The 22,070-nt window shown below is 48.3% G+C and overlaps 1 protein-coding gene across 1 annotated transcript; it reads left to right on the forward strand.

Moving 5' to 3' along the window:
* Positions 1-4,675: 4,675 nt before the first annotated feature.
* Positions 4,676-20,418, forward strand: skic8 (SKI8 subunit of superkiller complex). Its single transcript, XM_079567547.1, has 11 exons — positions 4,676-4,749; positions 4,987-5,030; positions 5,100-5,127; positions 5,207-5,312; positions 6,329-6,501; positions 7,105-7,253; positions 18,760-18,853; positions 19,431-19,524; positions 19,614-19,706; positions 19,843-19,921; positions 20,187-20,418. Exons 2-11 carry the CDS (start codon positions 5,019-5,021, stop codon positions 20,274-20,276), a joined length of 918 nt encoding a protein of 305 aa, XP_079423673.1. The 5' UTR covers positions 4,676-4,749; positions 4,987-5,018; the 3' UTR covers positions 20,277-20,418.
* Positions 20,419-22,070: the final 1,652 nt, after the last annotated feature.

The raw sequence follows: 22,070 nt of genomic DNA on the forward strand, positions 1-22,070 counted from the left end.
CTTGAGCCCTTTATAAAATGTGCTATAGAAATAAAGTTGGATTGAACTTGGTACTTTTCATTTTGTGTTTCTACAACATACATCAGACTATTACGCTTAAACCGTCGCTCAGTGTGCAGTAGTTTCACCATGTTTACACGTGTTATTATTTGGATAACTTATTTTTATGTTGTTACTCTTGAGAAGAGTCTACACGACTCTGAATAGCCTGGTGCCTAAAAGGTTAATAATTAATATTGCCATTTTACTGACTTATCACAGTAATATGAGCAACCTTATAATTATACTAATATTACAGATTTTCAACATATCTTTTTGGAAATAACCTGAAAACTAGAAACCCCAGTCACCGTCCTGTGTCCTGTTATTAGCACAATTTAAAATCTCTATAATGATGATAATCAAATCCATATTACCAATAGAGAATACAACATTTATAATTATACAGAGCATTAAGACTAGTAGTAAATAGTAAGTAGTAAATGGAAGAAAGTACTTAAATGTAGACCACTATTACTAATATTTACAACGTCTTCCTCCTCCTACTACTACTACTACAACAATGACTACAAGTAGTACTACAACTACTCTTTCTCCCTCAGAGGTGAAACATCCCACTGCCACATTAAACATTCATCCATTTTCCTGCTCTTATCCTTGACCTGAACTTGACTCTATAGGAGGAAACTCTCCGGAATTAATAGATTAAAAAAAAATGAAAACCAAGAGTCCTTATAATAATAGTACATGATGAAGAAAAGAGTACTTCATCATGTACTATTTTCAAAAGTCTTCTTCATGTATATCAAAACAAATACTTAGCCTCCAACAAATGTTGTTTTTATTCTCGGATCAAAGAGTCTATGAATCATTAATGTCGTACAATATATAAATACACACAGCCTCAGTCATATTGGTTTCCCCCGAGCACTGAGATAAACAAGATTGTGTAAATGATTAATAAATGATTAATACATGATGGTGCAGTAATAGCTGTCATCATCACCCGCATTGTTGAAACAGGCACAGCTCCTCTGGGCAATCGAACCTCCTCCAAGGGTCAAACTATGAAGCTGAGCGGGATTAAGAAAAGTATGTTTACTCTAAATGTTGTTTTAGATTTAGAAACATGATTTGAGCGGCAATTGTGCATTTATACACTTACACCATTTAAACTCGGAAAATTAGAATATTGTGAAAAGTAAGTAAGTACGTGCTTTATTGTCATTGTACCATTGTATAATAGTGTCAGGTGTCAGTCCTGAGCTGCTGCCACTGTGTGTCAACCTGACCCTCAAGAAAACTGTAGCACTCGGAAGAAACCTGGCTGCCCTCTGTCTCCTATGATCCTCTGAAACAGTGCACCGCTTCCTGGGTTTGTCCCAGTTTCAGAGCGTGGTGTCCTGCACTGGTCAGCTCCGCTTCCCCCTGCACAGCTCCCTCCGCTCCTGGTTAAATGACCATCGGATTACTGTGCTTGATTGGCAGCAAACTCGTCAGAGAATCTATGCTAAAAAAAAGATGAGAGAGATGAGACCGAACAATACAGAAGAGCAGAAGGAGCTACTGAAGCATCCTGGTCTTCCATAACACCTCAGCAGTGACAGGCTGAGAGCATCCATGCCACGCCACATTAAAGCAGTTATTCAAGCCCAAACCAAATACTAAGAACATATGCATGATTATAGTTTACAGAGGGCCGACATTTCTGTTTAAAATCTTTATTTTAATTGATTTCATGTAATATTCTAATCGTCTGAGATTTTGAATTTGGGTTTTGTTTTAAAGGGGGGGGTATTCTGCAAAATGGACTTTTTCAAGCTTTCCATCACGTTATTCTGTCCCTCCCTCATTAAAAACATGGCTGAAGTGTTGCCTTGGCACATTCACGTATTTCTGAGTCATCTGTAAAAACTCTGATGGCGGCCATTTTAGGGATAGGTTTGCCTGAGTCCTCCTAGGAACGCCCCCACCTCCTGGAGACGCCTCCGAGCTTTCGTCACCAGCCGAGTAACCAACCACTGCTCCTCAGCAGAACCCCCTCCCCACTGATGCCACAGACAGCGTGTGGAGGGGGCGTGTCTAAAGGCTCAGAGGTTCTTAAAGAGACAGAGGCCGATTTCAAGACATTCACTACAGCCATTTTGAGAGAGACATTTTATACAAGGCAGTTATTCTAATTTACTGCATTTACAGACCAACAGAAGGTTTGTCATCATTGTAGTGAGATATAGACTGGTGCTGTGGGACTGACAAAAGAACAACACCCCCTCTTTAAGCTGTAAGTCAAAATCATTACAATGATAACAAATAAAGGCTTAACATATGTCACTATATGTCATGAGTCTATATCATACACTAGTTTCACATTTTAAGTTGTATTACAGAAATAAATTAACTTTTTCAAGATATTCTGATTTTCCAAATTTCTGTATAACTTAATTTATTTTATTCATTTTGGTACCAGCAGCATCTTTATTTTTTCCTTGACTTTAACTGCAGCCACGAGTCACGACCGACAGTAACATAGTACTTTTCCTTTGGTCAGTACATGGAGGTATTACTGTAACTATTATAGACTCACGCCTGTACATCCTTGTTTCCTGTGCTGTCCTCCTGCTGCTCGTGTTCTGTGCATGACGTGATGGTCACAGAAGCGTGTCCTTATTTCCGTCTGAGTCTCTTCATTTACCCTGAAAATGCACAACTCTCTGACTGCTCACACAGAACAGCAGCCATTATAAACGCCCACAAGAGCAACGGCTGTAAAACCACTAATGTCACGGCTGCTGAAGCATGTGTAACTGCATGAGGAGCAGTCAAGTACAGAAGGACTGTCATGTAAAAGTTTAATGTAATGAGACTGACGATTAAAGGAAAGTGACATCACCAATAAATAAAACCAGCTTAAGACTTGGTTGTCACTTTTGGACCTACATCTGTACCGAATTACAAGGTCCCCAGTCACAAAAAGGGAACAGTAGGAAGAGTGCAGTGAGCATTATATTGGACAAACTAAACAGCATCTGCACAAGAGGATGCACCCGCATTACAGAGAGCAGCAGCTGTGCCACCTTAAGGTCACTAACCACACCTTTGATCACACTCAGGTTAGAATTCTTGCTTTATAAAGAAAAAGGCATTAGTTTGAGGAATTAAAGGTGCATTATGAAACTTTTGATGTGAAAAAAAGGACATGATGTTTGTGGGTATTTGATCTTGTGACTATAGAAACTACTGAAACTGTTTGTTTTAGTGAAACCATACATGAATGGGGTTATGGCAGTCCTGACCCTCCTCCCTGAAGTGGACACGTTTAAATAGACATCTTGCTTGTGTGCTAACCAGTCTTAACTTAAGACTATAGTGAAACGTCCTTACCTTAACCCAGTCCAGTTGATATTTGACCATTTCTTCAACAGAACATTCCTGTTCAACTGAGACCCTACACAAACATATTAAAAACATCATGAACATCATACATCAAATCACCAACTAAAACTAAAGGGGAGATGGATAACATGTGCAGTTTGAGGTCCTTTGGGGACATCTCTAACCCTATAGCTCAGTGTTACAGGCTTAGTCAGGCTCTCTCCCCCTGCCTGTCACACTGATGCTTCTGAAACCTCCTCTCGTCAGCTGTGTGAGTCTTATGGAGCACAGTCGGCAGCAGCTGTCAAAATATTATCATTTTTTTCTGCTTACTGTTTCAGCTCAGGTTCACACTCTCACTGCAGGAAGAGGACTTTCTCTGAGCCTCTGTTATTCAATACAACACAGAGAAAAGCATGAGACGAAGAACCCAAAACTAATGTGGTTTCTTTGTAGTTAGTTATGGTAAAGACAGATTATTTAGATAGAAAAGGTCAGTGGCATCTTTTGCTATTGTGAAGGTTTTCAAATTGGAAATCAAACAAGCATTTTACATGACTGAAATCACAAGATTATTGTAGTAAAGCATCACTTCTGGACGGAGACTGACATTCGTACATATGCATCCTAATAACTTCTATTATGCTCGTCCAGTAGTTATAACGGGAGCACATGCACCACGGGGGGCTTTTCCAGTGATACATTTAAACATAATAATGTCTGGTGTATATAGTTTACACAGAGGTTAGACACAAACTTACATTTGATCTTAAACCCTTTAAAGTTCTGGATGATTGGGACTATAATAGATCTAAGTTGATCTTGATCTAGGCCTGGTTTGGAAGGTCAAATGTGTTTGATGAGGTGGCAGTTAGAGGAAAGTTAACAAAGAATTCCAAAGTGGTAAAAATATAGTGAGTGGGTAACTATGTAAAACATTTTATCCAAACTAACTTAAAAACAAACAGTGAGCAACATGTTGACTGATGGCAAAAAGCTACATTACAGTTTCACGTGTTTTTTCAAAGTAAATCATATCATTTATAATATAATATAACAATGCAACAAGCCTGAGCTTATTACATGTTTATTCTTTGCCCTGAGAATTCGCCACTACAACTATTTTCAACTGTGCAGAACGGAATGAATAAAAGACATTGGGTGATGATCACTTACCTCTAGAAAAGCTACACAAGATTATTTTTTTATTCTACGTGTCTTTGCCAGTAGGAGGCGATGACGAGCAGCCTGTGTTTTTAATACAACAGAAGAAGTCGCAAAGCGGAAGTGACGCATGAGCTGTTATGGCGGCGCTCTGGTGAATGAAACACCTCGAATATTTGATTAAAACAAAACTCTTATTTTGGATTGTAGAAGGTTTGTTTGCTCATATAATCTAAAAGGCCAAAGGACGGTGTTTTAGGACAAAAGTCTTGTTGTGTTTTCTGTCTGTGATGTGATCTGAGCACACACTGCCTGCAATGCTACGCAAGCTATTGTGCATGTTGCAAATGTTTTGAGATTTGTTTTTCTTAAGCTCCTTTAACCAGTATGTTGCGTTGTCAGTTGCTGTTTATCGTCTGCTCACATTCTCTCTGTGTGTGTTTGTATTAGACTGAAGCGAGTTTGTGAACAAGACCAAAACAATGAGTACTCAAGTAAGTCACATTAAATAATACTGTGTCTGTCATAAACGAAGGCTAACTGTAAACCTTTGTTTCCCACAGTACAGCATACTATTCAAGCAAGAACACGGTAAACACCACCTCTTCTGTACCTGTAGGATCTTAAACCCATGGTTGTTATGTTTATAAAGTTATTTTCCCTCTTCCAGCTCACGATGATGCCATCTGGACGGCCGCGTGGGGGAAGAGTGACGCAGATGTGTCAGAGACCATTATCACAGGCTCACTGGACGATATGGTGAAGGTCTGGAAATGGTGAGGGGGAAATGTGTTCATAGTGTTGCTCTGCCTTTAAATAATGTTGATTTTTTAATCCATGGTTAACTTGGTGCTTTGAGGTTTTGTTTAAGAGTTCTTGAACATTTTGCAAATTGATGTGTGACCTTTTCCCACGTGTGTGTGTGTGTTTTAATATAATCCAGAAAATGGCTCACTTGACAACATCTTTTAGATAAGAGAGGATCCAGAGTAATTATTTGAGGAACCTGACCTGGTTGATGTACAGTGACACTGTGGGTTTTAAAGTAAACAAACCAAAGACCTTGAAGACCGACACATTTCTTCTTCTGAGACACTGAAGAGGCACTAAAAGCCCCCACAGCTGCAGCTCAGTGGAAGCGTCTCAAGAGGCGCTACAGGAAACATAAATGGGACCAGACTCAAAGCTAAGCCACACATGCCTTCTGTCCCTAAGTGTTCTGGCGAATCACTGGAGAATAAAACAGACAAACTACTAAGCTGTTCCCAGAAGATGGTGAACGACTCCTGTGGCACGGAGGGAGCTGCACTGGAGGAAGAGGAAGGAGCAGGTGGAGTCGACCAGTGCAGGACACCATGCTCTGAAAGAGGGACAAACCCAGGAGGTGCTGCAGCATTTCAAATAATCAGAGGAGACTGAAGGGAACCAGGTTTCCTCCGGGCTCTACGGTTCCCCTGCCTCTAAAAACATGCTGCTCAAGTTGGCCTGCAGTGGTGCACGCTCAGTCACAGCGGCTCAGGACTAACACCGGAACACAATGTGTTCAGGCTGCTGGTACCAGGTGTTGTCATGTGTTGTACAGTCCAATGACAAATAAAGCACTACTTATAATACATTATAAGTAATGCATTATATATGTTATCTAAGAAGCTCAATGTGGCTTTACAATAGCGCGCCGCGGGTTTGTTGTGTAGCCGCAGCTGCCCTGGGGTACACTAACACAAGTGTATGTATATATATATTTATATTTATGTAGTGTAGTCCTGATCCATTTCTCTTCCTGCTGCTGAAGGTGTGATGAGAAACTGGAGCTACAGTGGACCCTTGAGGGGCATCAGCTCGGCGTGGTCTCTGTCGACATCAGCCACGACGGAGCCATCGCCGCCTCCAGCTCTTTAGACGCCCACATCCGCCTCTGGGACCTCGAGTCCGGCAAACAGATCAAGTCTATGGACGCGGGACCAGGTACAGCGCCGTCTCCAGGGGCTCATTTATTATTGATGTCAAACAGATGAGGACACAGGGACAGTAGCACAACATATAATAAAGAATTGACTTTGAACATGAGCCCATACATGATGTTACCAGTAGGTTGATTTGTAGATGTTGTTGTTGTTTTTTAACTATATTTTAAGAGTATCCACATCTTGCCCCGGACTGTCACTACTACATGAAGTAAAAGGCAGTTGCTGACAGCTCGATTTCTCTGTTGTGAAGCTCAATAAGACTTTTTTATAGTTCTCCCTCACCTTTCCCTAACCCTGTGTCCAGAGATGTGTGTGTGAAGCAAACGGCACTCCATCCGAATGTCACGTCAGCTCGGATTAGTGCTGCCCCGGTGCACTCACGGCGGGTTACTGTGGCGGCCTTGAACTCCCCTCAGACATGCACCATATACAGACGCTTTCTATTTTTGTACCGTAGAGTGAGATCTTATAGCATCTGAAACTGGGCCTTGTTGTTTCTTTTAACCTTTAACTCAGCCTGCCCGTCCTTTTCTGTACAAAGCAGTTTTGGGCAATGTACGTCTCAAATATAATCATGGCGTGTTTGTTCTGTTCCTGGTAGTGGACGGGTGGTCAGTCGCCTTCTCCCCAGACTCCAAACACATCGCCACAGGAAGCCACCACGGAAAGGTCAACATTTTTGGAGTGGAAAGTGGCAAGAAGGAATATTCCCTGGACACGAGAGGGAAATTCATCCTCAGCATCGCTTATGTGAGGAAGTTTGCCTTTCTCCATTTCTTTATTGTGCATGTAATGATGATAAAAAGATACAAAACGGAGGCACTCAAAGAAAAAGTGCTGGTAAAAGGCCTTTATCGCAGCACGGCCATTAGATTAAAACATTGCCTACGCGTTTCAGCCGTATCGGCCTTCGTCAGGGCAGGACTCGAGTCTTCGTCAGGGCAGTACTCGAGTCTTCGTCAGGGCAGTACTCGAGTCTTCATCAGGGCAGGACTCGAGTCTTCGTCAGGGCAGTACTCGAGTCTTCGTCAGGGCAGTACTCGAGTCTTTGTCAGGGCAGGACTCGAGTCTTCGTCAGGGCAGTACTCGAGTCTTTGTCAGGGCAGGACTCGAGTCTTTGTCAGGGCAGGACTCGAGTCTTTGTCAGGGCAGGACTCGAGTCTTTGTCAGGGCAGGACTCGAGTCTTTGTCAGGGCAGGACTCGAGTCTTTGTCAGGGCAGGACTCGAGTCTTTGTCAGGGCAGTACTCGAGTCTTTGTCAGGGCAGGACTCGAGTCTTCATCAGGGCAGGACTCGAGTCTTCATCAGGGCAGTACTCGAGTCTTCGTCAGGGCAGGACTGGAGTCTTCGTCAGGGCAGGACTCGAGTCTTCGTCAGGGCAGTACTCGAGTCTTCGTCAGGGCAGGACTGGAGTCTTCATCAGGGCAGGACTGGAGTCTTCATCAGGGCAGGACTCGAGTCTTCGTCAGGGCAGTACTCGAGTCTTCGTCAGGGCAGTACTCAAGTCTTCGTCAGGGCAGTACTCGAGTCTTCGTCAGGGCAGTACTCGAGTCTTTGTCAGGGCAGTACTCGAGTCTTCGTCAGGGCAGTACTCGAGTCTTCGTCAGGGCAGTACTCGAGTCTTTGTCAGGGCAGTACTCGAGTCTTCGTCAGGGCAGGACTCGAGTCTTCGTCAGGGCAGGACTGGAGTCTTCGTCAGGGCAGGACTGGAGTCTTCGTCAGGGCAGGACTGGAGTCTTCATCAGGGCAGGACTGGAGTCTTCGTCAGGGCAGTACTCGAGTCTTCGTCAGGGCAGTACTCGAGTCTTCATCAGGGCAGGACTCGAGTCTTCATCAGGGCAGTACTCGAGTCTTCGTCAGGGCAGGACTGGAGTCTTCGTCAGGGCAGGACTCGAGTCTTCGTCAGGGCAGTACTCGAGTCTTCGTCAGGGCAGGACTGGAGTCTTCATCAGGGCAGGACTGGAGTCTTCATCAGGGCAGGACTCGAGTCTTCGTCAGGGCAGTACTCAAGTCTTCGTCAGGGCAGTACTCGAGTCTTCGTCAGGGCAGTACTCGAGTCTTTGTCAGGGCAGTACTCGAGTCTTCGTCAGGGCAGTACTCGAGTCTTCGTCAGGGCAGGACTCGAGTCTTCGTCAGGGCAGGACTGGAGTCTTCGTCAGGGCAGGACTGGAGTCTTCGTCAGGGCAGGACTGGAGTCTTCATCAGGGCAGGACTCGAGTCTTCGTCAGGGCAGTACTCGAGTCTTCGTCAGGGCAGGACTCGAGTCTTCGTCAGGGCAGTACTCGAGTCTTTGTCAGGGCAGGACTCGAGTCTTTGTCAGGGCAGGACTCGAGTCTTTGTCAGGGCAGGACTCGAGTCTTCATCAGGGCAGGACTCGAGTCTTCATCAGGGCAGTTCTCGAGTCTTTGTCAGGGCAGGACTCGAGTCTTTGTCAGGGCAGGACTCGAGTCTTTGTCAGGGCAGGACTCGAGTCTTCATCAGGGCAGGACTCGAGTCTTCATCAGGGCAGGACTCGAGTCTTCGTCAGGGCAGGACTCGAGTCTTTGTCAGGGCAGGACTCGAGTCTTCATCAGGGCAGTTCTCGAGTCTTTGTCAGGGCAGGACTCGAGTCTTTGTCAGGGCAGGACTCGAGTCTTTGTCAGGGCAGGACTCGAGTCTTCATCAGGGCAGGACTCGAGTCTTCGTCAGGGCAGGACTCGAGTCTTTGTCAGGGCAGTACTCGAGTCTTTGTCAGGGCAGGACTCGAGTCTTCATCAGGGCAGGACTCGAGTCTTCGTCAGGGCAGTACTGGAGTCTTCGTCAGGGCAGTACTGGAGTCTTCGTCAGGGCAGTACTGGAGTCTTCGTCGGGGCAGGACTCGAGTCTTCATCAGGGCAGGACTCGAGTCTTCATCAGGGCAGGACTCGAGTCTTCGTCAGGGCAGGACTCGAGTCTTCGTCAGGGCAGTACTCGAGTCTTCATCAGGGCAGGACTCGAGTCTTCGTCAGGGCAGTACTGGAGTCTTCGTCGGGGCAGGACTCGAGTCTTCATCAGGGCAGGACTCGAGTCTTCATCAGGGCAGTACTCGAGTCTTCGTCAGGGCAGTACTCGAGTCTTCGTCAGGGCAGGACTCGAGTCTTCGTCAGGGCAGTACTCGAGTCTTCGTCAGGGCAGGACTCGAGTCTTCATCAGGGCAGTTCTCGAGTCTTCGTCAGGGCAGGACTCGAGTCTTCATCAGGGCAGTTCTCGAGTCTTCGTCAGGGCAGTACTCGAGTCTTCGTCAGGGCAGTACTCGAGTCTTCGTCAGGGCAGTACTCGAGTCTTCGTCAGGGCAGGACTCGAGTCTTCGTCAGGGCAGTACTCGAGTCTTCATCAGGGCAGTACTCGAGTCTTCGTCAGGGCAGTACTCGAGTCTTCGTCAGGGCAGTACTCGAGTCTTCATCAGGGCAGGACTCGAGTCTTCATCAGGGCAGTACTCGAGTCTTCATCAGGGCAGTACTCGAGTCTTCATCAGGGCAGTACTCGAGTCTTCGTCAGGGCAGTACTCGAGTCTTCATCAGGGCAGTTCTCGAGTCTTCATCAGGGCAGTACTCGAGTCTTCATCAGGGCAGTTCTCGAGTCTTCATCAGGGCAGTACTCGAGTCTTCATCAGGGCAGTACTCGAGTCTTCATCAGGGCAGTACTCGAGTCTTCGTCAGGGCAGTACTCGAGTCTTCGTCAGGGCAGTACTCGAGTCTTCGTCAGGGCAGTACTCGAGTCTTCGTCAGGGCAGTACTCGAGTCTTCGTCAGGGCAGTACTCGAGTCTTCATCAGGGCAGTACTCGAGTCTTCATCAGGGCAGTTCTCGAGTCTTCATCAGGGCAGTACTCGAGTCTTCGTCAGGGCAGTTCTCGAGTCTTCATCAGGGCAGTACTCGAGTCTTCATCAGGGCAGTACTCGAGTCTTCGTCAGGGCAGTACTCGAGTCTTCGTCAGGGCAGTACTCGAGTCTTCGTCAGGGCAGTACTCGAGTCTTCGTCAGGGCAGGACTCGAGTCTTCGTCAGGGCAGGACTCGAGTCTTCGTCAGGGCAGTACTCGAGTCTTCGTCAGGGCAGGACTCGAGTCTTCGTCAGGGCAGTACTCGAGTCTTCGTCAGGGCAGTACTCGAGTCTTCGTCAGGGCAGTACTGGAGTCTTCGTCAGGGCAGGACTCGAGTCTTCGTCAGGGCAGTACTCGAGTCTTCATCAGGGCAGTACTCGAGTCTTCATCAGGGCAGTTCTCGAGTCTTCGTCAGGGCAGTACTCGAGTCTTCGTCAGGGCAGGACTCGAGTCTTCGTCAGGGCAGTACTCGAGTCTTCGTCAGGGCAGTACTCGAGTCTTCATCAGGGCAGTACTCGAGTCTTCATCAGGGCAGTACTCGAGTCTTCGTCAGGGCAGGACTCGAGTCTTCGTCAGGGCAGGACTCGAGTCTTCGTCAGGGCAGGACTCGAGTCTTCATCAGGGCAGTACTCGAGTCTTCGTCAGGGCAGTACTCGAGTCTTCATCAGGGCAGTACTCGAGTCTTCATCAGGGCAGTACTCGAGTCTTCGTCAGGGCAGGACTCGAGTCTTCGTCAGGGCAGGACTCGAGTCTTCATCAGGGCAGTACTCGAGTCTTCATCAGGGCAGTACTCGAGTCTTCGTCAGGGCAGTACTCGAGTCTTCGTCAGGGCAGGACTCGAGTCTTCGTCAGGGCAGGACTCGAGTCTTCGTCAGGGCAGTACTCGAGTCTTCATCAGGGCAGTACTCGAGTCTTCGTCAGGGCAGTACTCGAGTCTTCGTCAGGGCAGTACTCGAGTCTTCGTCAGGGCAGTACTCGAGTCTTCGTCAGGGCAGGACTCGAGTCTTCGTCAGGGCAGGACTCGAGTCTTCGTCAGGGCAGTACTCGAGTCTTCATCAGGGCAGTACTCGAGTCTTCGTCAGGGCAGTACTCGAGTCTTCGTCAGGGCAGTACTCGAGTCTTCGTCAGGGCAGTACTCGAGTCTTCATCAGGGCAGTACTCGAGTCTTCATCAGGGCAGTACTCGAGTCTTCATCAGGGCAGTACTCGAGTCTTCATCAGGGCAGTACTCGAGTCTTCATCAGGGCAGTACTCGAGTCTTCGTCAGGGCAGGACTCGAGTCTTCATCAGGGCAGTACTCGAGTCTTCGTCAGGGCAGTACTCGAGTCTTTGTCAGGGCAGTACTCGAGTCTTCGTCAGGGCAGTACTCGAGTCTTCATCAGGGCAGGACTCGAGTCTTCATCAGGGCAGTACTCGAGTCTTCGTCAGGGCAGTACTCGAGTCTTCATCAGGGCAGTTCTCGAGTCTTCATCAGGGCAGTACTCGAGTCTTCATCAGGGCAGTACTCGAGTCTTCATCAGGGCAGTACTCGAGTCTTCATCAGGGCAGGACTCGAGTCTTCATCAGGGCAGTACTCGAGTCTTCGTCAGGGCAGTACTCGAGTCTTCGTCAGGGCAGTACTCGAGTCTTCGTCAGGGCAGTACTCGAGTCTTCGTCAGGGCAGTACTCGAGTCTTCGTCAGGGCAGTACTCGAGTCTTCGTCAGGGCAGTACTCGAGTCTTCATCAGGGCAGTACTCGAGTCTTCGTCAGGGCAGTACTCGAGTCTTCGTCAGGGCAGTACTCGAGTCTTCATCAGGGCAGTGCTCGAGTCTTCGTCAGGGCAGTACTCGAGTCTTCGTCAGGGCAGGACTCGAGTCTTCGTCAGGGCAGTACTCGAGTCTTCGTCAGGGCAGTACTCGAGTCTTCGTCAGGGCAGTACTCGAGTCTTCGTCAGGGCAGTACTCGAGTCTTCATCAGGGCAGTACTGGAGTCTTCGTCAGGGCAGTACTCGAGTCTTCGTCAGGGCAGTACTGGAGTCTTCGTCAGGGCAGTACTCGAGTCTTCATCAGGGCAGTACTCGAGTCTTTGTCAGGGCAGTTCTCGAGTCTTCGTCAGGGCAGTACTCGAGTCTTCGTCAGGGCAGTACTCGAGTCTTCGTCAGGGCAGTACTCGAGTCTTCGTCAGGGCAGTACTCGAGTCTTCGTCAGGGCAGTACTCGAGTCTTCATCAGGGCAGTACTCGAGTCTTCGTCAGGGCAGTACTCGAGTCTTCATCAGGGCAGTTCTCGAGTCTTCGTCAGGGCAGTACTCGAGTCTTCATCAGGGCAGTACTCGAGTCTTCGTCAGGGCAGTACTGGAGTCTTCGTCAGGGCAGTACTCGAGTCTTCGTCAGGGCAGTACTCGAGTCTTCGTCAGGGCAGTACTCGAGTCTTCGTCAGGGCAGTACTCGAGTCTTCGTCAGGGCAGTACTCGAGTCTTCGTCAGGGCAGTACTCGAGTCTTCGTCAGGGCAGTACTCGAGTCTTCGTCAGGGCAGTACTCGAGTCTTCATCAGGGCAGTTCTCGAGTCTTCGTCAGGGCAGTACTCGAGTCTTCATCAGGGCAGTTCTCGAGTCTTCATCAGGGCAGTACTCGAGTCTTCGTCAGGGCAGTACTCGAGTCTTCGTCAGGGCAGGACTCGAGTCTTCATCAGGGCAGTTCTCGAGTCTTCGTCAGGGCAGGACTCGAGTCTTCATCAGGGCAGTACTCGAGTCTTCGTCAGGGCAGTACTCGAGTCTTCGTCAGGGCAGTACTCGAGTCTTCATCAGGGCAGTACTCGAGTCTTCATCAGGGCAGTACTCGAGTCTTCATCAGGGCAGTACTCGAGTCTTCGTCAGGGCAGGACTCGAGTCTTCGTCAGGGCAGTACTCGAGTCTTCGTCAGGGCAGTACTCGAGTCTTCATCAGGGCAGTACTCGAGTCTTCATCAGGGCAGTTCTCGAGTCTTCATCAGGGCAGTACTCGAGTCTTCGTCAGGGCAGGACTCGAGTCTTCGTCAGGGCAGGACTCGAGTCTTCGTCAGGGCAGTACTCGAGTCTTCGTCAGGGCAGGACTCGAGTCTTCGTCAGGGCAGTACTCGAGTCTTCGTCAGGGCAGGACTCGAGTCTTCGTCAGGGCAGTACTGGAGTCTTCGTCAGGGCAGGACTCGAGTCTTCGTCAGGGCAGTACTCGAGTCTTCATCAGGGCAGTACTCGAGTCTTCGTCAGGGCAGTACTCGAGTCTTCGTCAGGGCAGTACTGGAGTCTTCGTCAGGGCAGGACTCGAGTCTTCGTCAGGGCAGTACTCGAGTCTTCATCAGGGCAGTACTCGAGTCTTCATCAGGGCAGTTCTCGAGTCTTCGTCAGGGCAGTACTCGAGTCTTCGTCAGGGCAGGACTCGAGTCTTCGTCAGGGCAGTACTCGAGTCTTCGTCAGGGCAGTACTCGAGTCTTCGTCAGGGCAGTACTCGAGTCTTCGTCAGGGCAGTACTCGAGTCTTCGTCAGGGCAGTACTCGAGTCTTCGTCAGGGCAGTACTCGAGTCTTCGTCAGGGCAGTACTCGAGTCTTCATCAGGGCAGTACTCGAGTCTTCATCAGGGCAGTACTCGAGTCTTCGTCAGGGCAGGACTCGAGTCTTTGTCAGGGCAGGACTCGAGTCTTCATCAGGGCAGTACTCGAGTCTTCGTCAGGGCAGTACTCGAGTCTTCGTCAGGGCAGTACTCGAGTCTTCGTCAGGGCAGTACTGGAGTCTTCGTCAGGGCAGTACTCGAGTCTTCGTCAGGGCAGTACTCGAGTCTTCGTCAGGGCAGTACTCGAGTCTTCATCAGGGCAGTACTCGAGTCTTCATCAGGGCAGTACTCGAGTCTTCGTCAGGGCAGTACTCGAGTCTTCGTCAGGGCAGTACTCGAGTCTTCATCAGGGCAGTACTCGAGTCTTCGTCAGGGCAGTACTCGAGTCTTCGTCAGGGCAGTACTCGAGTCTTCGTCAGGGCAGTACTCGAGTCTTCGTCAGGGCAGTACTCGAGTCTTCGTCAGGGCAGTACTCGAGTCTTCGTCAGGGCAGTACTCGAGTCTTCGTCAGGGCAGTACTCGAGTCTTCGTCAGGGCAGTACTCGAGTCTTCATCAGGGCAGTACTCGAGTCTTCATCAGGGCAGTACTCGAGTCTTCGTCAGGGCAGGACTCGAGTCTTTGTCAGGGCAGGACTCGAGTCTTCATCAGGGCAGTTCTCGAGTCTTCGTCAGGGCAGGACTCGAGTCTTCGTCAGGGCAGTACTCGAGTCTTCGTCAGGGCAGTACTCGAGTCTTCATCAGGGCAGGACTCGAGTCTTCATCAGGGCAGTACTCGAGTCTTCATCAGGGCAGTACTCGAGTCTTCGTCAGGGCAGTACTCGAGTCTTCGTCAGGGCAGGACTCGAGTCTTCGTCAGGGCAGGACTCGAGTCTTCATCAGGGCAGTACTCGAGTCTTCGTCAGGGCAGGACTCGAGTCTTCATCAGGGCAGTACTCGAGTCTTCATCAGGGCAGTACTCGAGTCTTCGTCAGGGCAGTTCTCGAGTCTTCGTCAGGGCAGGACTCGAGTCTTCATCAGGGCAGTACTCGAGTCTTCATCAGGGCAGTACTCGAGTCTTCGTCAGGGCAGGACTCGAGTCTTCGTCAGGGCAGTACTCGAGTCTTCATCAGGGCAGTACTCGAGTCTTCGTCAGGGCAGTTCTCGAGTCTTCATCAGGGCAGTACTCGAGTCTTCATCAGGGCAGTACTCGAGTCTTCGTCAGGGCAGTACTCGAGTCTTTGTCAGGGCAGTACTCGAGTCTTCGTCAGGGCAGTACTCGAGTCTTCATCAGGGCAGGACTCGAGTCTTCATCAGGGCAGTACTCGAGTCTTCGTCAGGGCAGTACTCGAGTCTTCGTCAGGGCAGGACTCGAGTCTTCGTCAGGGCAGTACTCGAGTCTTCGTCAGGGCAGTACTCGAGTCTTCATCAGGGCAGTACTCGAGTCTTCGTCAGGGCAGTACTCGAGTCTTCATCAGGGCAGGACTCGAGTCTTCGTCAGGGCAGTACTCGAGTCTTCATCAGGGCAGGACTCGAGTCTTCGTCAGGGCAGTACTCGAGTCTTCGTCAGGGCAGGACTCGAGTCTTCGTCAGGGCAGTACTCGAGTCTTCGTCAGGGCAGTACTCGAGTCTTCGTCAGGGCAGTACTCGAGTCTTCGTCAGGGCAGTACTCGAGTCTTCGTCAGGGCAGTACTCGAGTCTTCATCAGGGCAGTACTCGAGTCTTCGTCAGGGCAGTACTCGAGTCTTCATCAGGGCAGTACTCGAGTCTTCATCAGGGCAGGACTCGAGTCTTCGTCAGGGCAGGACTCGAGTCTTCATCAGGGCAGTGCTCGAGTCTTCGTCAGGGCAGTGCTCGAGTCTTCATCAGGGCAGGACTCGAGTCTTCGTCAGGGCAGTACTCGAGTCTTCGTCAGGGCAGTACTCGAGTCTTCGTCAGGGCAGTACTCGAGTCTTCATCAGGGCAGTACTCGAGTCTTCGTCAGGGCAGTACTCGAGTCTTCATCAGGGCAGTTCTCGAGTCTTCATCAGGGCAGTACTCGAGTCTTCATCAGGGCAGTACTCGAGTCTTCGTCAGGGCAGTACTCGAGTCTTCATCAGGGCAGTTCTCGAGTCTTCATCAGGGCAGTACTCGAGTCTTCATCAGGGCAGTACTCGAGTCTTCATCAGGGCAGTACTCGAGTCTTCGTCAGGGCAGTACTCGAGTCTTCGTCAGGGCAGGACTCGAGTCTTCGTCAGGGCAGTACTCGAGTCTTCATCAGGGCAGTACTCGAGTCTTCGTCAGGGCAGTACTCGAGTCTTCATCAGGGCAGTACTCGAGTCTTCGTCAGGGCAGTACTCGAGTCTTCATCAGGGCAGGACTCGAGTCTTCGTCAGGGCAGGACTCGAGTCTTCATCAGGGCAGTGCTCGAGTCTTCGTCAGGGCAGTGCTCGAGTCTTCATCAGGGCAGGACTCGAGTCTTCGTCAGGGCAGTACTCGAGTCTTCGTCAGGGCAGTACTCGAGTCTTCGTCAGGGCAGTACTCGAGTCTTCATCAGGGCAGTACTCGAGTCTTCATCAGGGCAGTACTCGAGTCTTCGTCAGGGCAGTACTCGAGTCTTCATCAGGGCAGTACTCGAGTCTTCGTCAGGGCAGTACTCGAGTCTTCATCAGGGCAGTACTCGAGTCTTCGTCAGGGCAGTACTCGAGTCTTCATCAGGGCAGTTCTCGAGTCTTCGTCAGGGCAGTACTCGAGTCTTCGTCAGGGCAGTACTCGAGTCTTCGTCAGGGCAGTACTCGAGTCTTCATCAGGGCAGTACTCGAGTCTTCATCAGGGCAGTACTCGAGTCTTCATCAGGGCAGTACTCGAGTCTTCGTCAGGGCAGTACTCGAGTCTTCATCAGGGCAGTTCTCGAGTCTTCGTCAGGGCAGTACTCGAGTCTTCATCAGGGCAGTACTCGAGTCTTCATCAGGGCAGTACTCGAGTCTTCGTCAGGGCAGTACTCGAGTCTTCATCAGGGCAGTTCTCGAGTCTTCGTCAGGGCAGTACTCGAGTCTTCGTCAGGGCAGTACTCGAGTCTTCGTCAGGGCAGGACTCGAGTCTTCATCAGGGCAGTTCTCGAGTCTTCGTCAGGGCAGTACTCGAGTCTTCATCAGGGCAGTACTCGAGTCTTCATCAGGGCAGTACTCGAGTCTTCATCAGGGCAGTACTCGAGTCTTCGTCAGGGCAGTACTCGAGTCTTCATCAGGGCAGTACTCGAGTCTTCATCAGGGCAGTACTCGAGTCTTCATCAGGGCAGTACTCGAGTCTTCATCAGGGCAGTACTCGAGTCTTCGTCAGGGCAGTACTCGAGTCTTCATCAGGGCAGTACTCGAGTCTTCATCAGGGCAGTACTCGAGTCTTCATCAGGGCAGTACTCGAGTCTTCATCAGGGCAGTTCTCGAGTCTTCATCAGGGCAGTACTCGAGTCTTCATCAGGGCAGTACTCGAGTCTTCGTCAGGGCAGTACTCGAGTCTTCGTCAGGGCAGTACTCGAGTCTTCGTCAGGGCAGTACTGGAGTCTTCGTCAGGGCAGTACTCGAGTCTTCGTCAGGGCAGTACTCGAGTCTTCGTCAGGGCAGTACTCGAGTCTTCGTCAGGGCAGTACTCGAGTCTTCGTCAGGGCAGTACTCGAGTCTTCGTCAGGGCAGTACTCGAGTCTTCGTCAGGGCAGTACTCGAGTCTTCGTCAGGGCAGTACTCGAGTCTTCGTCAGGGCAGTACTCGAGTCTTCGTCAGGGCAGGACTCGAGTCTTCGTCAGGGCAGGACTCGAGTCTTCATCAGGGCAGTACTCGAGTCTTCATCAGGGCAGTACTCGAGTCTTCATCAGGGCAGTACTCGAGTCTTCGTCAGGGCAGTACTCGAGTCTTTGTCAGGGCAGTACTCGAGTCTTTGTCAGGGCAGTGCTCGAGTCTTCGTCAGGGCAGTACTCGAGCCTTCGTCAGGGCAGGACTCGAGTCTTCGTCAGGGCAGTACTCGAGTCTTCATCAGGGCAGTACTCGAGTCTTCATCAGGGCAGTACTCGAGTCTTCGTCAGGGCAGTACTCGAGTCTTCGTCAGGGCAGTACTCGAGTCTTCGTCAGGGCAGTACTCGAGTCTTCGTCAGGGCAGTACTCGAGTCTTCGTCAGGGCAGTACTCGAGTCTTCGTCAGGGCAGTACTCGAGTCTTCGTCAGGGCAGTACTCGAGTCTTCATCAGGGCAGTACTCGAGTCTTCATCAGGGCAGTACTCGAGTCTTCATCAGGGCAGTACTCGAGTCTTCATCAGGGCAGTACTCGAGTCTTTGTCAGGGCAGTACTCGAGTGATGTGGTCACATGACCCACAGGGGCTGGAACTCAGTCAGCTGATGCAGAACATCCTATGAGCAGGATTTCAGAATACAAGGAACACAAAAATACATATCAGGATGATATACAAATATCTACAAATTATTTACAGTCATATATACAAACATCTATAAACAGAAGCATTAAAGAAAAGGGGTAAAGTCCAGTTCCCCATTGAGACCTGGATACTGTTGCTTTAAGAGTGTAGATCCAGAAGGGCGCCCTCTGCAGGAGACTTTCTGTCTCCTCCTCTTAATGTCTCAGGGATGTGATCTATACCAAACGCTTGTAAGGTGTTCAGTCCATGGTTAGAGTGTTTAAAATGCAGAGCCATGGGGTACAGAGGATTCCCTGTACGTATGGCCTGCTTATGTTCTGCCAATCTACATGTTAGCTTGCGCTTAGTTCTACCAACATAGAAACAGCCACATGGGCATTCAAGCCTGTAGACACATCACTGGTGTTACAGTTTTCATTTGATAGTGTCCATAATGCCTCCATGTAATGATGATGTTTGTTTGTTGTGATATTTTTGTAGAGTCCTGATGGGAAATATTTGGCAAGTGGAGCCATCGACGGAATCATTAACATCTTCGACATCGCCACAGGAAAACTACTCCACACGTTGGAAGGTCTGCTGTGGTCACAAATATTGCTGGTGTCCAACACATCTCTCTGACCAACTGACTCTGTGCATGACTTCAAATCATAACAACGCTGCCCAAGAAGTGACTTCCTGTTTCGATCCGGCACACCAAATTAAAAGCACCATCTTATTCATTAGTTCAACCATCTTTCTGCAGACAAAACACTTAAAATGTGTGTATTTGATTATATTCTTGTAGCGTTGCAAGTACCTGCTGAACTAATCACAGAGACGAGCTGTGTGCTTTTATTTTGGTGTGGAACGAAACAGGAAGTCATGTTCTTGGGCAGCGTCTCTTGCTGTTGCTCTCATGCATCCTGTTGAATTTGTTTGAATGCCCTGGTTTTTAGTTTGAAAACTTGTGACATGATGGTTTCCGGCTACTGTAATAATATCTGCAACATCTCATTTTTACTTAAACAAAGGAAGCTGCCAAATATGCCTGTCTTTATTTCTCCTTTGTGAGATCAATAAAGGTTTATCTTATCTTATCTTATTATGAGCAGAACCACGTCACCATAAAAGTATCACAGGTATTTATTTCCCCCGTTTTTCATTTTCAGGTCACGCTATGCCCATCCGCTCCCTCACCTTCTCCCCAGACTCTCAGCTCCTGGTCACTGCTTCAGACGACGGCTACATCAAAATCTATGACGTGTGAGTTCAACACGCAGTTTTAATTTTCCTGTAGCAAGTTTAAAATAACAGATGTGCTCTATAAGGATTCTTTTCCATACGCTTTACAGGCAACATGCTAATCTGGCCGGCACGCTCAGCGGACACGCATCGTGGGTCCTCAATGTGGCCTTTTCACCCGACAACACACACTTCGTTTCCAGGTCAGATCTTTTTATACAATCAGAAACCGGGCGCTGGTTTAACTAAATAACCACACGTCCGTCTGCTTTTAAATGTAAATCATTGTATTTTCTCACGAGAAAAACGTGCAGCTGCTAATGCCACATGTGCTTTCAGCTCGTCAGATAAGAGTGTGAAAGTGTGGGACGCCAGCTCGAGAGCCTGTATCAACACTTTCTTTGACCATCAAGACCAGGTAAACATTTCTGAAGCAGTGTTGCTGTCGCTTCAAAGTGAGAAACCATCCCGCAAATATCCTCTCTGTGAAGTTTAAGCTCCTCAAAGTCTCGGTCTTTAGATGTCAGGCTGCAAAAGCATTCGTGGTGTTTTTCCTCCTCTTTGAAGTATTGTCTTTGTAGAGTTGGGGGGGGATAAAAAACAATTGATACTAAAATAATACTGTTTAGAATCTACTAAATTATGACACGGCGTTACAAAAGTCTGTCCATGTTTTTGCACAGGTGTGGAGCGTGAAGTACAACAGCACAGGCTCAAAGATCATCTCTGCAGGAGACGACCGCGCCATCCACATCTACGACTGCCCCATGTGACACCGGCGGCTGAGCGAGTGCCACCAAACCATGGGCTTTTCAGAGGATTTTCACTCCAATCATGATCATTCTGGGGAGTGTGAATATGTGGACTTATTTGCACTGGCCATCATTTGGTCAAATAAAGTTTTCTTTTATACATTTGTGTTTTTAACTATTTAATATTCCAAGAGCTTGGAGGGTTTCTGTCTTGCCTCTCGCTAGGTTTTTTTACCCCCATCTTTTGGGATTTTTATCTCTGGTCTCTTATGGAGAAGATTCATTGGTCTAGTTCCCATTGTATTACCTGTACTTTTCATTTAGCCGGCGTCTAACTTATGTTGCAAAATGTCTTTATATTATGTCTGAAAGTATGAGACCAAAGCCATCCTCAAAGTATATTCTTTCTGGCTTAAAGTAATCAGGACTGAAGTGCATATGCTCCACCTGATGGCAGAAATAAGTACTACATTGTAACTCCTTCAACTTCATGTAATTCACAATTTATTACATTTCAACGTCCAAGTGCTCGATGTTTATCACATGAAACTGTACGCTACAGTAACATTTAAACAAAGCATTTCAGAAACACATTGTGTGGCAGTTGTGCTTGTAAAACCGGCTGGAGACAAATGAGGGTTGTGGCAGTTTTAAGTTACTTGGAAAAAAGGTTTTGCCTCGGCAGTGTCGACAGAGATTCTTCAGAAAAGGGAGATGATGAACCGGGAACCTCGGCCCACAGTTCAGAGGTATTTGTCATGTTGCGTCACAGCTATTGCGTTAATGCCAGAGGGTCAATAGTTTGAGCCACATTCCGGCTTTATGTCCCTGAGCAAGGCACTTTGCCTTTATGGGGCCAAATAGTTGTCACATGGAAGAAAGGTCATCCAGCCTAAAAAGAAAAAATGCCAAAAATGTGGCAAATGCAAATTAATATCAGAGCGTTAACTTCTATGGCATTACTGATCAAAACCATAGGCAAAAATGTTCAAAAGCACTTAACATAGTATTTAGTTCTTTCATTTCTCATCTTAAATCTATTTCCAAAGTGAATCTCCCCATGATGAAGAATCTAGTCACAAGGGAACATTTGCTGGAGTTGTTTCCTTTTTCCGTCCTTGCTGAACAATGTGGGGCTAATAATCACAAGCAGAGCATATACAAACATTACACTAAGAGACGATGCATATTTAAAATCAAAGTCAATTTAATTTTGCTCAGGTGTGCCGCCCCTTTTCCAAGTGAACACGTTGGCACAAAATATCACAATTTCCATTACTGAAATTTCACACGACATTAGGGGAAAACAGCAGGAGCGCGAAGACTGGAGAAAAAGAGGCACTTCTGTTTACAAAACTCAATTTACCATTAAACTGATGTACAATAAGATGACCTCATCTTCCTTTGGCGCCCTGCTCTAACTAATACCATTACAGACTCCTTTATTTCAGGTAGGTTTGAATAATTGGCTAAACTAGCGCACAAAAGTAATGGAATGATTTTCATTATAATCTCATGAGCAAAAAAAAAGGCAGTTGGCTCTAAAAATTTGGCATTCAGCAATTTACGGAGAAGGGAAAACTATAAGCACTTGATTTGAATAATGAATAGTTAAAATGTCATCCTAAAAGGAGCCGACTCACGATCCATCATGATTCATTTTACACATTAAACATATAATATTGTGTGAGTTAGATTTGCCCCAAAACATTCTTGTGTCATGGAATATACAATGAGGCGTTTCACCCTCTCACTCGCTTCACTCGCCTGTTTGGAGAAACAACAATAACCTGCAACGTTCAGTTTGTGACTTTT

This window comes from Gobius niger (assembly GCF_951799975.1).
Source record: "Gobius niger genome assembly, chromosome: 12".
NCBI lineage: Eukaryota > Metazoa > Chordata > Actinopteri > Gobiiformes > Gobiidae > Gobius > Gobius niger.